Source organism: Geotrypetes seraphini, chromosome 7, assembly GCF_902459505.1.
Source record: "Geotrypetes seraphini chromosome 7, aGeoSer1.1, whole genome shotgun sequence".
Taxonomy (NCBI): Eukaryota; Metazoa; Chordata; class Amphibia; order Gymnophiona; family Dermophiidae; genus Geotrypetes; species Geotrypetes seraphini.
Genome location: NC_047090.1, coordinates 114,500,698 through 114,517,521, shown reverse-complemented (window position 1 = coordinate 114,517,521; position 16,824 = coordinate 114,500,698). Strand labels below are relative to the sequence as shown.

The window sequence follows — 16,824 nt, the reverse complement described above, 5'->3', positions numbered from 1 at the left end:
GGGCCGCAATCCTGTCAGGTTTTCAGGATTTCCCCAATGAATATGCATTGAAAGCAGTGCATGCACATAGATCTCATGCATATTCATTGGGGAAATCTTGAAAACCTGACTGGATTGCGTCCCTCAAGGAGGGACTTTGAGACCCCTGCCCTAACCATATTGAAACCTTATCCATCCTCTTATATATTTTGTAATTGAAATCACCTATTATTATACTGTTGCCCAATTCTCCAGCTTTCATAATCTCTGAAAACATTTCTTCATCTACTCTTTTTGTCCCAGGGTATGGTAGTATAACCCTACCTTTATATTCCTTCCCTTCACATATGGAATTTCTATCCATATGGATTCCACACTGCTATCTATGTCATGCAGAATGTTTATTTTATTTGATTCAATTTCCTCTTTAACATATAGCGCAACTCCCCTCCAATTTGATCTACTCTATCCTTACAATAAAATTTGTACCCAGATAATACAGTGTCCCATTGATTGTCCTGCTTAAACCAGGTCTCTGAGATGCCTATTATATCTACCTCATCATTCAATGCTATATACTCTCAGTGTTTTTTAACACGCGATAAGCGTACCTGAGCCGCTTGGGGTACACGGCACTGAAGAAAAAACGAATATAAATGATAATTAACATTTTCAGTGCATACTGTGTGCTTTCTGTTTTTTCTAATTTTGTGATTACCATTATGTATTAATAAGATTATATTGTGTGTATATGAAAAATAGATGGAAGAAATTGCATTACAATTAGTATTATTATTATAGGGGTGGGGTCAAGGACAGAGCCTGGGCAGGGGTACTCGTTTGATATTTGTTAGACTTAGGGGGTACGTGGCTTGAAGAACTTGAGAAACACTGCTCTAACTCTCCTATTTTATTTTTTAGGCTTCTAGCATTTGTATACAGACACTTTAAATTGTGTTTTTTTCCTTGTAACTACAGGCTGCTGAGAAGAAAGGGAAAATTTGAGTCTTTTACTCTGCCTTCCTCTTAAACCCTCCTGGCTTTCTTTTACCTTTATTGGTATCTCCCTAAATATCCTGTTTCAATAGTATCATTTATGGGGATGCAAATGCCTGGGTAGAATGGGTCAAATTTACAGTAACAAACAAAAGCAATTGCTATGCATGCACTTCTGCGCAACTAGTGGCTCAGGTAGTATATTACCCTTTCCCTTGGAGTAGGACACCGAGGACCAAGGAATTAACTGTATGTTGGCGCTGTACCAGCACCTGGCAGGATGGGGGAACAAGGCTTGTCAATCACTCTCCTTGATGTTCCCTGCACTGTAATTAAAAGACATAACGATGCCACCTGTGTTCTCAGCGGTTAGAGGGCACCACACAGCTTGCCTCTCACAGCAGGGTGTAGAGTTCACAAGTAATCTGGGGAAATTGAAGACTTGCATTACGACCTTTTATGTCACAAGCAGGGAGGAACAGAAGAACTACTGTGCACTTGGAGTGCCCAGAGTCAACCTGTGCAGGAAGAATCTTGAGACCAATATTTCCCCTTAGGTAGAGGGGTACATGTGTAATTGTACAATTGGCTCTACTATTTACCCTGGCATTTGAAAGGAAGAAGGTAGAGAGGAAGGGTGGGCTTAAGTGGAACATACTGGGGACTTAATTTGATGATAACATATATATATATATATATATATATATATATATATATATATATATATATATATATATATATATATATATATATATATATATATATATATATATGCCATAGGGGTCCCCAGAGAGGTTCCAGATAAATTTAAGCTCAAAACCAGATAGCAGCTGGGTTTGAGTCTGCTCTGTTTTGGTGTGCAACTATCAATAAAAATGATGTAGATTGGATCAATTATGTCTACTATAACCAACAATGATGTATTAATTACACTAGGGATGCAGTGAAAGGAATAGCTGAGCAACTTGATGCCACCAGCAGAATGGCCTGGGAAAATAGGATGGTGTTAGATATGTTAGCAGAAAAAGGAGGGGGGTCTGTGTTATGGTGGGAGAGAGTTGTACTTTTATTCTCAACAACACAGCTCCTGATGGGACAATTCCCAAGCTCTGCAGGGATTAGCCACACTAGCAGTAGAATTGCAGAAAACTCAGGGATAGACAACTCACTCACTGGATGGTTGGACTCGGTTTGGTAAGTAGAAGGGGATGATGGTATCCATACTTACTTCTCTTATTGTAGCAGCTGGAGTTCTGTAAGATGCTGTATAATCCCCTGTGTGCGAGGGTTGACCCAAAGGCTAGTAGAAATGGCCCTTAGCAAGCGAATGCCATTGAATCAACATCAGTCAGTGAGCAACCTATTCCTGTTAGAGGAAATGGAAGGAAATAAGAAAGGACAACCTGAATATTACAGTATGGTGGAATTAATGTTATCTGAAAACGGGAGATTGTGAGAAGTGTGAGAAGGGAACATTTTATAATAATACTTTTTGCATATTCTGGTATTGTTGCATGTTGCAGAGGTATGCAGAAATAGGAGGAGGAAGGAGGAGAAAGAACTGGCAAACTGCCTGGGAAGGAAGGGGGAGGGCAATTGCAGAACATGTTGTCTCAGCAACTACAGAATAGACAGTAGCTAATTGAAGGACATGAGCACAGAGAGGAAGGACTGAGCATGTAAATAAACCGTATATGGGTGAAAATAAATAAGGTTAGGGTTGCCTATAGGTTGTGAGCTACCTCTAACCCTGAAATGGGCATATAGATAAGGACCAGAATGTAGGAACTGTATAATGCATAACTATAGTCAGCTTTATGTATGACACCCTTTCTTGTGCGAGTGTAAACTAAAACTAATTGCTGTTTCACATGGGAGTCCGTCCTAAGTTTTTCCAGTGAGAGCTCGTTGTTTCTCACACAATTATTACTCTCTTTATAGTATAGGATACAATTTTTATACCACATTCTTGACGTATACGTTAATCGTCATTGTTTAATCCAGAAATCTAAAAGGCCAAGTTTCGTTAATTTAGCTTTACGATATAAAGTGAAACTATAAGGTGCTAACAGTATTGTGATGATCCAAATTTCACCAGTAAGCCAAAGTCACGCCTCAATCCGGGGTTTTAACCCACAATACTTTGCTCACAGCTGTTAGGCGCTTCCGGGTGCCGTCAGTGTTTTGCTTCCACTCTTTCGGGTCAGCTGGAAGGAGCTTCCGCTCGCAGAGAGAGACGGTAGTGCGCAGGCGCGCAGGCTTCAGCTTACCCTAGCAACCAGAGAAGGGACGGTAGCAACGAGATGGTGAGTAACAGCCGCAAAAATCTGATTACGGGGGTGGTCATTGCAAAGCGAACATTGATGAATGTTGGTTAAGTGTTAAAAAAAAAAAGAGAGAGGGTAGCAGGTGCTTTTCTTCTCATTTCAAACACGGTGTCGCGCGGGAGGTGGAAAGAGCAAGGGAAAGAAGTCTTTCATGCGAGATTTTAAAAAGAGCAATCTAAGCTTAAGGGGAAGATGCTTATTTGCCGCTGCTGCAGTTGTAGACTGGATGGACAAAGGATACATAGAAGGCGAGGGCTATATTTAGAGGAATGCTTGCATAGTGCTAGAAGTAGTGAGTGTTCCCAGTCCGTAACTCAAGGATCTAATGTGGTCGCTCCGTCTCCCAAAGAGAGGGTGAAATTAATCTTCTCTCTTTCTGCATAGCCCTCTGGAACATAGGGATCGATGCAGAAAGCCAGGTAGTAGAGCCGCTTACGGATGGTTGAACGCAGGGCTTCTATTTAAAAACTTTGCCATCTAAAAAAGCTAATTCTGTGCAAATTTTTGTGCGCGCGCGCGCTAATCAGAGGATGCATGCTAGACATATGTAATTACGTACACAGGTTCAGCAATAAACCTAGCTTCTTATGAACTTGTCCCCCTCCCCAAATTGAAAGTACCAAAACTTGTGCAACTGTTGATATGCACTTAAGCATTCGCTTCCCAAAACTTTCTTCCACTTGAAATTTTAGTGATACTAGTATTTATGCATAGGACAACAGCCACAGATGTGTTCTGGCATTTTCATTTTTATTTGGACATACACTCATTACTTCTGTTACCTCTTTTATAGTTACAGACACTATTCTGGCTGGACAAAACCCCCAAATGTGGCATTTCAATTTGTAAAAAAAAATATTAATTCCTCACAATCTTTCTTTGTTGCCCCAAACTTAGTGAAAAGTTTAACACCTCGTACACACAAGTGAAAAGTTTAACACCTCATACACACATCAAAAGCCATTATTTTTCTTCTGTACTTTGCAGTGGAATACTTCCTTGTTACCATTTATTTTTAATACCATGTGCGCCCTGTTTTCTGCACAAGTCAACTCAAGCTCAACACCTTTCTGCATTATGAAGCCAGTAATGTTTGTATCTCCTTTAGTAATCATACAGTTAAGTTCGTGGTAGCTTTCTGCATTAACCTCACAATTTCGGCTCTTCAAAGATCTCAAAATAATAATTAAATGCTTTTCAATTTTTCAGTAATTTAGTTATTTAAATGCTGGCTTCCTTTTGTTCCTGTGTTCCTGTTACCATACATGCAAACTTTTCAAAATAATTGGGGGTACTAATCAACACAAATTATCAATATTGGGGGTGTTCAGCACCCATGTCTGTTAGATCTTTTGTTTAAAGAAAGCTAAATTTTAATGTTAGTCGAGTTTGGGGTTTTTTTTTTGCTCTAGAGTACATACACATTTGCTATCTCAGTGTTCCATTCCTGATTTCAGAGTGGTGGAAATTACTGTATATCCCAACCATGGATAAACTTTTAGAGTGTCGTTTTGACTTTTAAATTATGTTCTTTTTAGTTAACCTTATTGCATTTTACTTCTTGTTTTCAACTTGATTGTAATTTTCATAGAGCAAGGACTGCCACAGTGCTATGTGCACTTTATAGTGTTTTAAATGTTTAATAACTACAGTAGTAATAACAGAAAATCATCAGTGCTTTTGCATGGGCTCATATCAGCCCAAAAGAATACATCAAAGCTTGGTCTACTGGAGCCAACATACTAAAGATATGGGCCTAGCACAGTGGCTCCCAAACTGTAGGTCAGGGCCACAAATGGGGATCACCACGATCAGTAGATGGGTATCACAGACACCAGGTTGTTCTCTTTTTCCCCACTGGACCTAAACTGTGATGCTATACCTAGTGGTAGTGGCATGGGCCTGTTGCTCCTCCTGTGTTGTCTTCCTGTTAGACTAAAACCCATTCAGAGTACCCTGTTCCGACGCTTATAGAATTCCTATGAGCGTTGGAGCAGTTACCGCCACTGCTGGCACTAAAACCTATGCTTTGCATTTTAAAAGAGGAGTCTTTGAGCACAAGGTCTTGTGCTGATTACTGCTACTGTTGCTGCCATCATGCTGTGGATAAGTGGGGGAGGAGAATATTTGCATTATCATTTGGGATCATGTGGGTTTCTTTAAAGTGTCAAAAAGGAGTCATGTTGGATGAAAGTTTGATAAACTGTGCATCAGCATTAGGATTAGAACATTTCATGTAACTCCTTAATGGATCAATGCTCAAAATTCTGGCGCTGTACAGAACAGCACCAGGAAATACCACCAGAAGAACATTAGGAATTTATTTTGCTGCACTGAACACTAATGGCATGAAAATCATATGTGCTCTGTTAGTATTGAGCATTGGGAAGTTAAGGGGGAAGGAATGTGCCTGGTGCATGCGCACAAAAGTTGTGCAGTAAACTCAGCTATTGTGTGCATGCACCTGGTAAACCCAAAGGTAAAGCACACATTGGTGTCTGTTTTCTGCGCCTTTAAATGTCTAATCTAATACACAATTTATTAATCAAGACTATTTACATCCAAAGAAGCTGTAAAATCTACAGGAGAATACATAATAATTCAAATATCATCATTCCATGGATATTACACTAAAGCTCTCTTTTATGAAGCTGTATTAATTTTTTTTTTATCACCAGCTGCAGTGGTATTAGCTCCGATGCTCATAGCAATCACCGCGGCTGGTGATTAAAAAAGCCTAATGCAGCTTCATTAAAAAGGGGGGGGGGGTAAAATCATAAAAATTTGACCATGTTACTCCATTATTGCAAAAAGCTCACTGGTTGCATATTACGCGTAGGATAACATATAAAATTGCTCTTCTAGTTTTCAAGACGCTTACAAACTAACGCCCCAGCATTTATAGACAGGCTCCTGATTCCGTATGACTCTCCGAGAGTTCTTAGATCAACCTCACAGTCTACTCTTCATGTTCCCTCCTTGAAAATAATTGGAACTCGCCGTGCTCTTATTTTTTCTGTAACTGCTCCAATGACATGAAATTCTCTTCCTCTGTATCTAAAACTGGAACGAGATTTGCAGAAATTCAAAAGCAGTTTAAAGTGCTTTCTTTTTAAAGATGCTTTTAACTGAAAACACAATGTTTAACTAAAATATAATTTTAGCAGTTCTCTACTTTGACCCTATCTTTGCCACCAAACTCTTTCTTCTTATCCCTTTGTGTACTTCCCTTTTATGTTCTTTTTCTTCAAAATTGTATTTCTCCCCCTCTTCCCTAATTGTTTTCTGTGACTTTAAAAAAGTAGTTACCCTTGTATGTCTTGTAAAGAATTATGTATATTATGTTACTTTTATTATTTGTACAACGCTTTGTACCTTTGGTTAAGCGTTTAATCAAACAAATGAATAAACTTGAAACTTGATAAAAAACGTTTTCAAATTTTTATGAAACCTTAGGTAATTGATATCAGTCCTAATGTGAACAGGTAGATTATTCCAAATTATAATAGCAGCTTTCAATTTTGGGTTTGCTCTGACTCACCCACATTTGTCTCTCTGCCACTGTTTAGGGGTTTGAACGGGGTTCCTTCTGCTTCTAAATTAAATAAACAGCAGCAGGCAGAGTCTGAGAAATCCTCTCTTCAAACTCCCTAGCACCTGCTCTGAACTGGTGTTTGGTTGTTTTGTGCGATCTTTTTTGAGCATTGGAAGGGGATAGGAAATGACCTCATTAAAATCTGTTTGACTACATTTGCATGCTGTTTGCATTAATCTTTGGCACACACCTGTTCCTCTGCACTAGAGCCCTCTGAGCATTCTGCATTCACTGTACTATTGCAATGCTAATTGCCTCTAGCATCCATGTTTGATTTTGAACATTGACTTATAAAAACACTATTTTATGTTGTTCTTCCCATCCATTATGATTGTTATATGTTGAAATATGCTGTTACTTAGAGGTGCAGATAGCCCAAAATGGAAATACCCTAGAGAATGAGGTGTGTATAAAAGTTGCTAACAAAGAACAGGGTAGGAAAAGGAGCTTAAACAATGAAGTAAACAGTAAACAATGAAGAATGAATGGGTTTTCAGCTATACACATATTTGTAGTGTCTTTATGCTGCAGTTTTTTTCCCTGTATAGTAGCAGTATTAAATCCTGTCTAACAGGTCTTTATAATTGCTAAAAGGGAAACTGCCAAAATGTTTCCTCCCTGGTATGCTTTAAGAAATATTTTTGAAGTATAGAATATGAAGAGAAACTTGCAATAGAGGCAAAAACTCATAACAATTTTTTTAGGTACATCAGAAGCACAAAACATGTGAGGGAATCTGTGAGACCATTGGATGATCAAGGAACAAAAGGGGCGCTCAGGGAGGATAAGGCCATAGCGGAGAGACTGAATGAATTATTTGTTTCGGTCTTTACGGAAGAAGATGTAAGAGATCTACCTGAACTGGAAATGGTTTTCAAGGGTGATGATGCGGAGGAAATGAAAGAAATCTCGGTGAATCTGGAAGATGTAGTGAGCCAAATCAACAAGTTAAAAAGGGATAAATCACCTGGACCAGGTGGTATATATCCAAGGGTATTAAAAGAACTCAAACATGAAATTGCTGACCTGCTGTTAGTGACCTGTCACTAAAATTGTCTGTAGTACCTGAAGATTGGAAGGTGGCCAATGTTACGCCGATTTTTAAAAAGTGTTCCAGGGGAGATCAGGGAAATTACAGACTGGTAAGCCTCACTTCAGTGCCGGGTAAAATGGTGGAAACAATTATAAAATTGTGGAACACATAGACAAACATGATTTAATGAGACAGAGTCAGCATGGGTTCAGCCCAGGGAGATCTTGCCTCACCAATTTACTTGACTTCTTTGAAAGTGTGAATAAACATGTGGAGAAAGGTGAGCCGGTTGATGTAGTGTATCTAGATTTTTAGAAAGCTTTTGATAAAGTTCCTCATGAGAGGCTCCTGAGAAAATTAAAGAGTCATGGGATAGGTGGCAAAGTTCAGTTGTGGATTAGGAATTGGTTATTGGATAGAAACAGAGGGTAGGGTTAAATGATAATTTTTCTCAATGGAGGAGAGTAAACAGTAGAGTGCCACAGGGGTTTGTATTGCTATTTAACTTATTTATAAATGAACTGGAAATTGGAACGATGAGTTAGGTGATTAAATTTGCTGATGACACTAAACTGTTAAAGTTGTTAAAACGCATGCGGATTGTGAAAAATTGCAGGCAGACTCTCCATCCCCTCTTTGACTGAAACTGAACAGGATGAGAGAACTAAGGCAGAGGCACAAAGGCAGGAGACCTCATACATACTCAGAAAAACCTTCTAGATTTTTTTATGGGCTCTAAACGATCAGATTTCAGCTTATGTGACAATGTTATCCATGTGTGACTGACTTATCTTACTGTCATGGAGAACACCCATTCCAGATAAGCAACTTCACTTTTTATCACATGCATCAAGATATCCAATAACCCTGGCTCACATGCCCTGATGCTCCTGATACTTAATTCATTTCTTTTTCTTTTCTATAGGAATACAGGCCAGTTGACGTACTGTGATATCATCAAATATTTTGACATCTGCCCTGCCATTAGTTCATGTCCATCATTTTCTAAAACTATGGTGTTGGTTAGTACATGTGGTCACTCTGTTTTATTTGAAATACCAAAGTTTACAAAATTATAGATGGTTGCAGTTGAAGCAGACCATCTATAATGGGTTCCCTGAATGGAAAAATCTTAAAAATCAATATAGCTTGCCAATCTTATGTTTTCAAGCAGACTTTCTGGGGCACCAGGCTGCTCTTGGAGCATGAGATGTACGATATCAGCATCTGTGAGACAAACTTGGTTCTTTTTATTGCATAGAGTTTTTTGGACCCCCAGTTCGCTTACATAAATTAGATAGTTCAAAGTCTAATAGATGCTGGCATTGTCATCTTGAAGCAGGAACTTTAGATCATTTAGTATACTATCGTCCCTTGATACTGCAATTTTGGAGGTCTATTTGGGACCAAGTAAATAATATATTAGAAAATCCAGTGGCTTTATCTTATGATACTATTTTATTTGGTACTCTTATGAGAACTAAAAGTCAACTATCTGCTAGTAATGACAGGGGTTGCCATGCAGCTTATTTTGAGAAACTGGAAAAACTGGGATAGGTTAAGTTATTCATTTTGGTGGGAAACCCTATGTTTTACTTATAAAATGGAACTTTGTTAGGCCATACAACAGGGACGATTTAAGAATTTTATGGATGTTTGGGAGCCATTGGCTAAATATTGTAAAGAGGAATAATTTTTCATTACATGGACATGTAAACATACACATCCTGGGGAGGTGGGGGGTGGGGGAATGGAAATGGAAATGGTATTGATATAGGAATTTATGAATAGTTTCATGAAGATTTTAATCTATTTGTATTGGGTGGGAGGGAGGGGATAAAAATAATAGAGCATTAATGTTATACATTTGTTGTGCTTGGTTTGTAATATCCATATTTGTGATTCATTTGTTGCACAATTGTAGTTTGAAAAATCAATAAAGATTTATAAAAAAAAAAATAAAATAAATAAAACTATGGTGTTGATTAGTACATGTGGTCACTCTGCTTTATTTGAAATACCAATGTTTACCAATGAAATATAGAATACAACATCATATTCAACATCCTAGCTGCACTTCTCCCTCCCTATTTGCGGGGGATAGGGGCAGAGCCAGCCCGCGAATAGGGAAAATTTGCGAATAACTTTTGGGCTGACTCTGACCCACCCCCGGACCTTACCTGGTGGTCTAGCAGTGATGCGGGGCAGGAGCGATCTTCCTACACTCCTGCCCCATGCAGAGCTGTGCTGTGAGTTCCCATGGTCTCATAAGACAACAGGAACTCCCATTGTAGTCTCGTGAGATCACAGGAACTCATAGTACAGCTCTGCATGTGGCAGGAGTGTAGGAAGATCACTTCTGCCCCACGTCACCACTAGATCACCAGGTAAGGTCCTGGGGCGGATGCTCGCCTTTGATCGCCTCCTCCTCCTCTGATCGTCCCCCTCCTCCTCCCGATCCAAGTCCAGGAGCAGTTTTTTTCAATGCGGGTTACCAATGAGTGATTCTCGGGTGGGGGGTGGGCCTGGGGAAAAAAATTGCGAATAATCGAAACTGCGAATAGGAAGGGGGAAGTGTATTTGCATTTTATGATTATTCCATATTCTTCTAGCACAGTGTTAAGATCTTTACAGGATTTTAGATTGATCACCCCTCAACTCAAAAGAGCAAAATGGTCTTCTGCTAGGAACAAATCTTTCTTTTACTTGGCCCTTTAATTATGGAATGTCCTTCCCCCTTAAATGAGAGGAGAAGAAAATTTTACTGAAGACACTATTTTTTAAACAAGCTTTTAATATGGAATTGAGAGAAGATCAAAAGATGCATTCACCCAATCTATGTGATGGTTATCTTCTGCAGAACTGCTATTGTAACTTACCCCTTGAGGATTTTATGAGAGATTTTGTACTAATTGATGGTTAGGTCTTCTCTATCTTATTATAGGAGTTCTTAGTGTTTTAATATATATGTTTAGATTGTGAACTGCTGAAATTAGTAAGTGGTATATTAATTTTTTAATATACATAAAACCATCTCTGTTTAATTATGTACTTATTATACAGAAATTCAAACAATTAATGTTGTCATAGCAATGCATATTTTATGCTGAAGAAGGAAACTAGGTATCATGAAATGTTTCACATCTTATTTTATTTTTATCTGTAGGCAAAGGCAACAACTATTAAGGAAGCCTTGGCTAAATGGGTAAGTGCTCAAGATATAAGGTACTTTTTTCACCTTGTAAGTGATGTTATTAAATAAACGCTGAGACTTATTTCTCAGCACACTCGATGTTTGTTTGTTTTTTCTAATATAGTACTTGGGTATAGAACTGTGATTGGAGAAACAGTCCTAGGTCTCGTGCCCCTATGATAGCTCCATCCTCTGCAACCAGCTGCAGAGTTCAGCCATGGGAAAATCACTAGTGGGGGGCAGAAGAGTTAGGAGAGAGCAGAAGAGAAAAAAAGGACTTGAATGGGAGGGAGAAACACCAGTTGAGAAGGGGATATGAGAGAGGCATACTTGGTGCTTGTTTTTCTCTTCTCTGTCTTCCCTATCCTACATATGTTGTTTCTTCCTCTCCCTTCTGCATCCACATTTCTTATCTTTCTCCCCATCCCCAACCTTGGTGTCCACCTCTCTCTTCCCCAAAGTGATCTACCCCTTCCCATCTGCAGACTACAGCATAGCAGTCATATCTTACCCACCATTACCTCCTCTGCCAGCTGCTGACTCAGGATAAATAGCTTGTTGTGGATGGGACTACTGCAAGGGAGCATGGCCCCTGCTAGTCACCCTGATTCACCAGTCCTAGATGCATTTCTTTGGCCTGAATGAGGTGATGCAGAGGTAACAAATAGGGAAAGCATGCAAAACACAATTTGTGGGTTCTTTGTTTCAAACCCCTCTAGTTATGTGTGTGTGTGGTTGTGTTGCCTCTGTGTTAAATCTGACTTAATGGAGATAGAAGAAGGTGTGGCATTGTTCCTGGTTCACCACCACCACCACCACAGATGCCACCGCTCCAGAAATAGCATAGAGAAAACTGTAGAGCCTAGTTCTGGGTGGAGCAGTGGCAGCAGCAGGTTGTGAGTGAGCATGGGGACTGTGGGGAGTGTGTGGCACAGTGGTTAAAGCTACAGCCTCAGCACCCTGGGGTTGTGGGTAAAACCCATACTGCTTCTTGTGACCCTGGACAAGTCACTTAAACCCCCCCCCTCATTGCCCCAGGTACATTAGATAGATTGTGAGCCCACCGGGACAGATAGGGAGAAATGCTTGAGTAGCTGAATAAATTCATGTAAACGGTATAGGAAATTGAATAAATAATTATCCCAGGACAAGCAGGCAGCATATTCCCACACATGGGTGACGTCACCGACGGAGCCCCGCAGCGGACAGCCTCGAAAGCAAACTTGCTTGAAGATCTCGATCTTTCGAGGACTGCACCGCGCATGCGCGCGTGCCTTCCCGCCTGAACTAGGGGGCGCATCTCCTGAGAGGATCCTCAGTTCGTTTAATTCCGCGGAGACAAGAAGACACGTTTTTCTTCAGCTCTGCAGCACTTTTGCCTTCTCTTCACCGCGGCTGTTTCTTTTTTTTTTTTTTCACAAAGTTCGGTCGCTGTGCTTTAATTTATTTCTCCTTTCTTAAAACTAAAAAAAAAAAAAACAAAACTTGAATTTTTGTTTCTCTTTTATACTTGTCCGGCCGGTGAGCCTTGGGCCTAGGCCCAATTGCTCCTTCCGTTCGACACGGACTTTATTTTTTCTATGTCCCGGCCTCTCACCGGGTTTAAACGTTGTCGTCAGTGTAATCGTGTGATTTCGGTCACCGATCCCCACTGTCGCTGTCTTCAGTGCCTGGGTCCTTCCCATTCACCAGAAGATTGTCATCGTTGCTTCACTCTCACACCACGGGCTTTTCGACGCAGGTGCGCCCAATTTTTTCAACTCTTCGGAGACATGGAGCAACCTTCGGATTCGACTTCGACCTCAGCGGCTGCCCCGGTATCGAAGGCTTCGACTCCGACATCATCGACGACCACGGTCTCGAAGGCTTCGACCCAAGTTCCGGCTGGAGCTTCGGTCTCAAAGGCCTCGACCTTGCCTGCTTCGGTTCCCTCGAAGATGGTATCCTCGATGAAATCTGCCATGGGGGGTAAGTCTCCGGGTTCTCTTTCAGGTACCGTACCCAAGAAGCCACCAGAGTCCTCTGCACGTCCATCTTCCAAGCGTACCTCCAAGACAAGGGAATACTCACCTTCGAGGTCGCCCTCTTCGGAGCGTACTGCTGCACCTACGAGATCAGAACCTTCTGTCTCGGTGCCGATGCTGGAAGACATGCTCAAATCTATACTGACCACTCAGATTTCCTCTATAGTGGCTCAATTGGTTCCGTCCTCGACCTTGCCTCGGGTGGATCAGCCTGTCACCCAACCGGAGCATCCAGTATCTCGAGGCCGATCCCAGACACCGAAGAGAATACCTTCATCGGATTCTTCTCCGGACTCACCTCCTTCGAAGCACCGGTCGAAGCCTTCGAGACATAGTGCTTCTAAGCTTTGGAGAGAGTCTTCAGCTTTGGACACCGAGACTTCTCTGCCCCTTTCTTCGAAGTCGAAGCACAGATCTCGACACCATCGAGCATCAACTCGAAGTCCTTCTCGACCGAAGACTCCTCCATTGAAACCGGCTCGTCGAGACACTTCACCTCAGACCTCGACTCATTCAGTACCACGCACACCTGGTACTTCTCCATCCAGGAGCCTTAAGAGAAAACATTCTCTTACTCCACCTCACAGTACAGCTTCTTCGATGACTCTACCCCTTAAATCGGAACCACTGTCACCATATTCTAGAGAGGCTTCTCCTTCATACTCAGCACTCCCTAGATCTCGCAGTGTGTCTCCTGAGGAAGCATCTGATTCCAAATCCATTTCATTTGCCAAATTTTTTTTTGATATGGGACAAGCTCTCAAACTAGATCTTCATTCTGATTCCAAATATACTCCTGAATATTTGGCAGATATGGAGCTTCCTCATCCACCTAAAGAGTCACTACGTTTACCCATGACTCCTGTTCTCAAACAAACCTTTGCTCGTAACATGGAGACTCCTTATTCCATCACTGCCATTCCTTCTAAATTGGAATCTCGCTATCGAACAGTTCCATGTAAGGGTTATGAAAAATCTCAACTTTCTCATCAATCCCTGGTAGTGGAATCATCTTTGAAGAAAGCATATCCTTCTAAAATCTACGCTTCAGTTCCTCCAGGCAGAGAAGGTCGTACCATGGATAAGTTTGGTCGCCGTTTATACCAGAACTCTATGATGGCAAATAGAGTTCTTAATTATAGCTACATTTTTACTTCTTACTTCAACCATTTTCTGAAAATTTTACCATCTTTTTACCCGGATATTTCCACAACTCGTCTTTCAGAATTCAAACTCATCCTCAAGACTCTCTCTCAATTGCGACTCTTCATGTTACAAGCCTCATATGATGCTTTTGAACTCTCCTCTCGAGTATCTGCCTTTGCAGTAGCCATGCGTCGTTTAGCATGGTTGCGTATTGTTGACATGGATCCCAATCTTCAAGATCGATTGGCGAATCTACCTTGTCAGGGTAACGAATTGTTCGATGACTCTATCGAAGCAGCTACCAAGCGTCTCTCAGAACATGAATGCTCTTTTGCTTCCCTCATTCGACCAAAACCCAAACCTGCACCAACTAGAGGTTTTAAACAGACTCCACGTCGTTATCCTCAGAAAACGACTCCTGCTTTTTCCAGACCTCCTCCTCGTCGTCGTCCTCCTCAACAACAGCGCCAGCAAAAGTCTCAGACTCCTGCTGCCACCAAACCAACTCAGTCTTTTTGACAATCTCAGCCTGAGCATTCCAATTTCTCTATTTCCAAATTCTCCCCTCCCCATAGGGGGTCGTCTGTCCACATTTTATCACCAGTGGGAGCTCATTACATCAGATCTCTGGGTGCTTTCCATCCTACGAGAGGGATACTCTCTTCGGTTACTGCAGGTGCCTCCAGATCGCCATCCAAGAGAGTGTCCTTCCGATCAGTCGCACCTTCCCCTTCTTCTTCAAGAAGCTCAGGCTCTGCTTCACCTGCGAGCTGTGGAAGAAGTTCCTCTTCCACAAAGGAACTTGGGATTCTACTCCCGTTATTTTCTAGTTCCCAAAAAGATGGGGGATTTGCGACCGATCCTGGATCTCAGAGCTCTCAACAAATATCTAGTCAAAGAGAAATTTCGAATGCTCACTCTGCCAACGTTATATTCCTTAATGGATCAAGGGGATTGGATGTGTTCCCTCGATCTCAAAGAGGCGTATACTCATATCCCTATTCATCCAGCATTTCGCAAGTACCTCAGATTCCAAGTAGGAAGCCTTCATCTGCAGTACCGAGTTCTCCCATTCGGGCTGGCTTCTTCTTCCAGAGTTTTCACAAAATGTCTCGTGGTGGTGGCTGCAGCTCTTCGCAACCAGGGTCTCCAAGTATTTCCATACCTAGACGACTGGCTCATCAAAGCTCCCTCTTTTTCAGGGGTTATTGCAGCGACACAACAGACTATTCTTTTTCTACAAAGTTTGGGATTTCACATCAACTTTCCCAAATCTCAGTTGACTCCTTCTCAGTCTCTCCAGTTCATAGGAGCAACTCTGGACACTATCAATCTGAAAGCATACCTTCCACAACCACGTCAGGCCGCCCTTCTTCAGATTTCTCAACAAGTCTTCCAACTTTCAGCTGTTCCAGCACGACATATGATGGTTCTGCTCGGTCACATGGCTTCTACAGTTCATGTGATTCCTTTTGCCAGACTTCACCTTCATATTCCTCAATGGACACTGGCATCCCAATGGCAGCAATCCGTGAATCCACCAACTCGACTGATTTCCATAACTCCTTCGTTGCGGAAGTCTCTCCGTTGGTGGATGCTCTCTTTGAATCTTTCAAGAGGCTTGCTGTTCCACCCTCTTCCTCATCAGAAAGTCCTCACAACCGACTCGTCAACGTACGCATGGGGAGCTCATATGGACGGTTTTCGCACTCAGGGTCTCTGGACTCAAGCAGACCGTCGGTGTCATATCAATCTGTTGGAACTCAGAGCGATATTCTATGCCAGTGATGGCTAACCTTTTTGAGCCCGAGTGCCCAAACTGCCGCACAAAACCAAAGAATTTCCTCAAAGTGCCAGCACGTCAATTAAACCTTAATAACAAGATTTTAGTATCTAAAAATTCTTTATAAAGTTGCCTGAACTATGTAACATCATTTTTAAAGGTTGGAATCTTTGTATTGTCAGAGAATCAATTTGATTCACAATCCTTTGGTTTTCATTTCAATTTATTGGCAATTTATAATGTTTTAATGATTTCATTCAATTTAATGAATTTAGGAAGAATTTGATTCAGTTACACAATATATTTTAAATGTATTATTCACATAACATGTCAAATGTATCCTGAGTAAAAAAAAAGATAAACTTCTTAAAACTGTTAACTGTGTCAAGACTCGGTGTGCATTCCCAAAGAGTCTATACATGTTTTTTTGTAAAATTTACAATCAAATTAGAAAATAGTTAAATCATTACATTTCTAATAATATGATGTAAAGAAAACAAAAGAGCTTTCAATTAAACCAACCGTTTTTATTGGAAATTCCAGATTGGAATATAACAGGGCTATGTAAAGTCACTTTTTTAAATAACATCTTTAAATAATATTTAAATAACTTAGAAAGTGTCTTAACTGCAAACTGAAAACACTGCTTCATGTAAACATATGCATTGGGCATGCTCTGAAAAAAATTAATGTGATTTTTGTTGTTGCATGCATGCTGATAACTTGTCAATCCTTGGCTCATAGTGCG

The 16,824-nt window shown here is 40.9% G+C and overlaps 1 protein-coding gene across 2 annotated transcripts in view; it reads left to right on the top strand.

The window, feature by feature from the left end:
• The first annotated feature begins 2,080 nt into the window (after positions 1 to 2,080).
• Positions 2,081 to 16,824, top strand: part of DNAL1 (dynein axonemal light chain 1) — a 38,001-nt gene continuing 23,257 nt past the window's right edge. Inside the window, exons 1-2 of one of the 2 annotated variants that reach the window (XM_033951424.1) lie at positions 2,081 to 2,169; positions 11,097 to 11,135. In XM_033951424.1, coding sequence (XP_033807315.1) covers positions 2,152 to 2,169; positions 11,097 to 11,135 — 57 coding nt within the window. In that variant the 5' untranslated portion in view covers positions 2,081 to 2,151. Of the gene's footprint in view, positions 2,170 to 3,168; positions 3,282 to 11,096; positions 11,136 to 16,824 lie in introns of those variants that run through there. The other variant, XM_033951425.1, reaches the window with a different exon arrangement.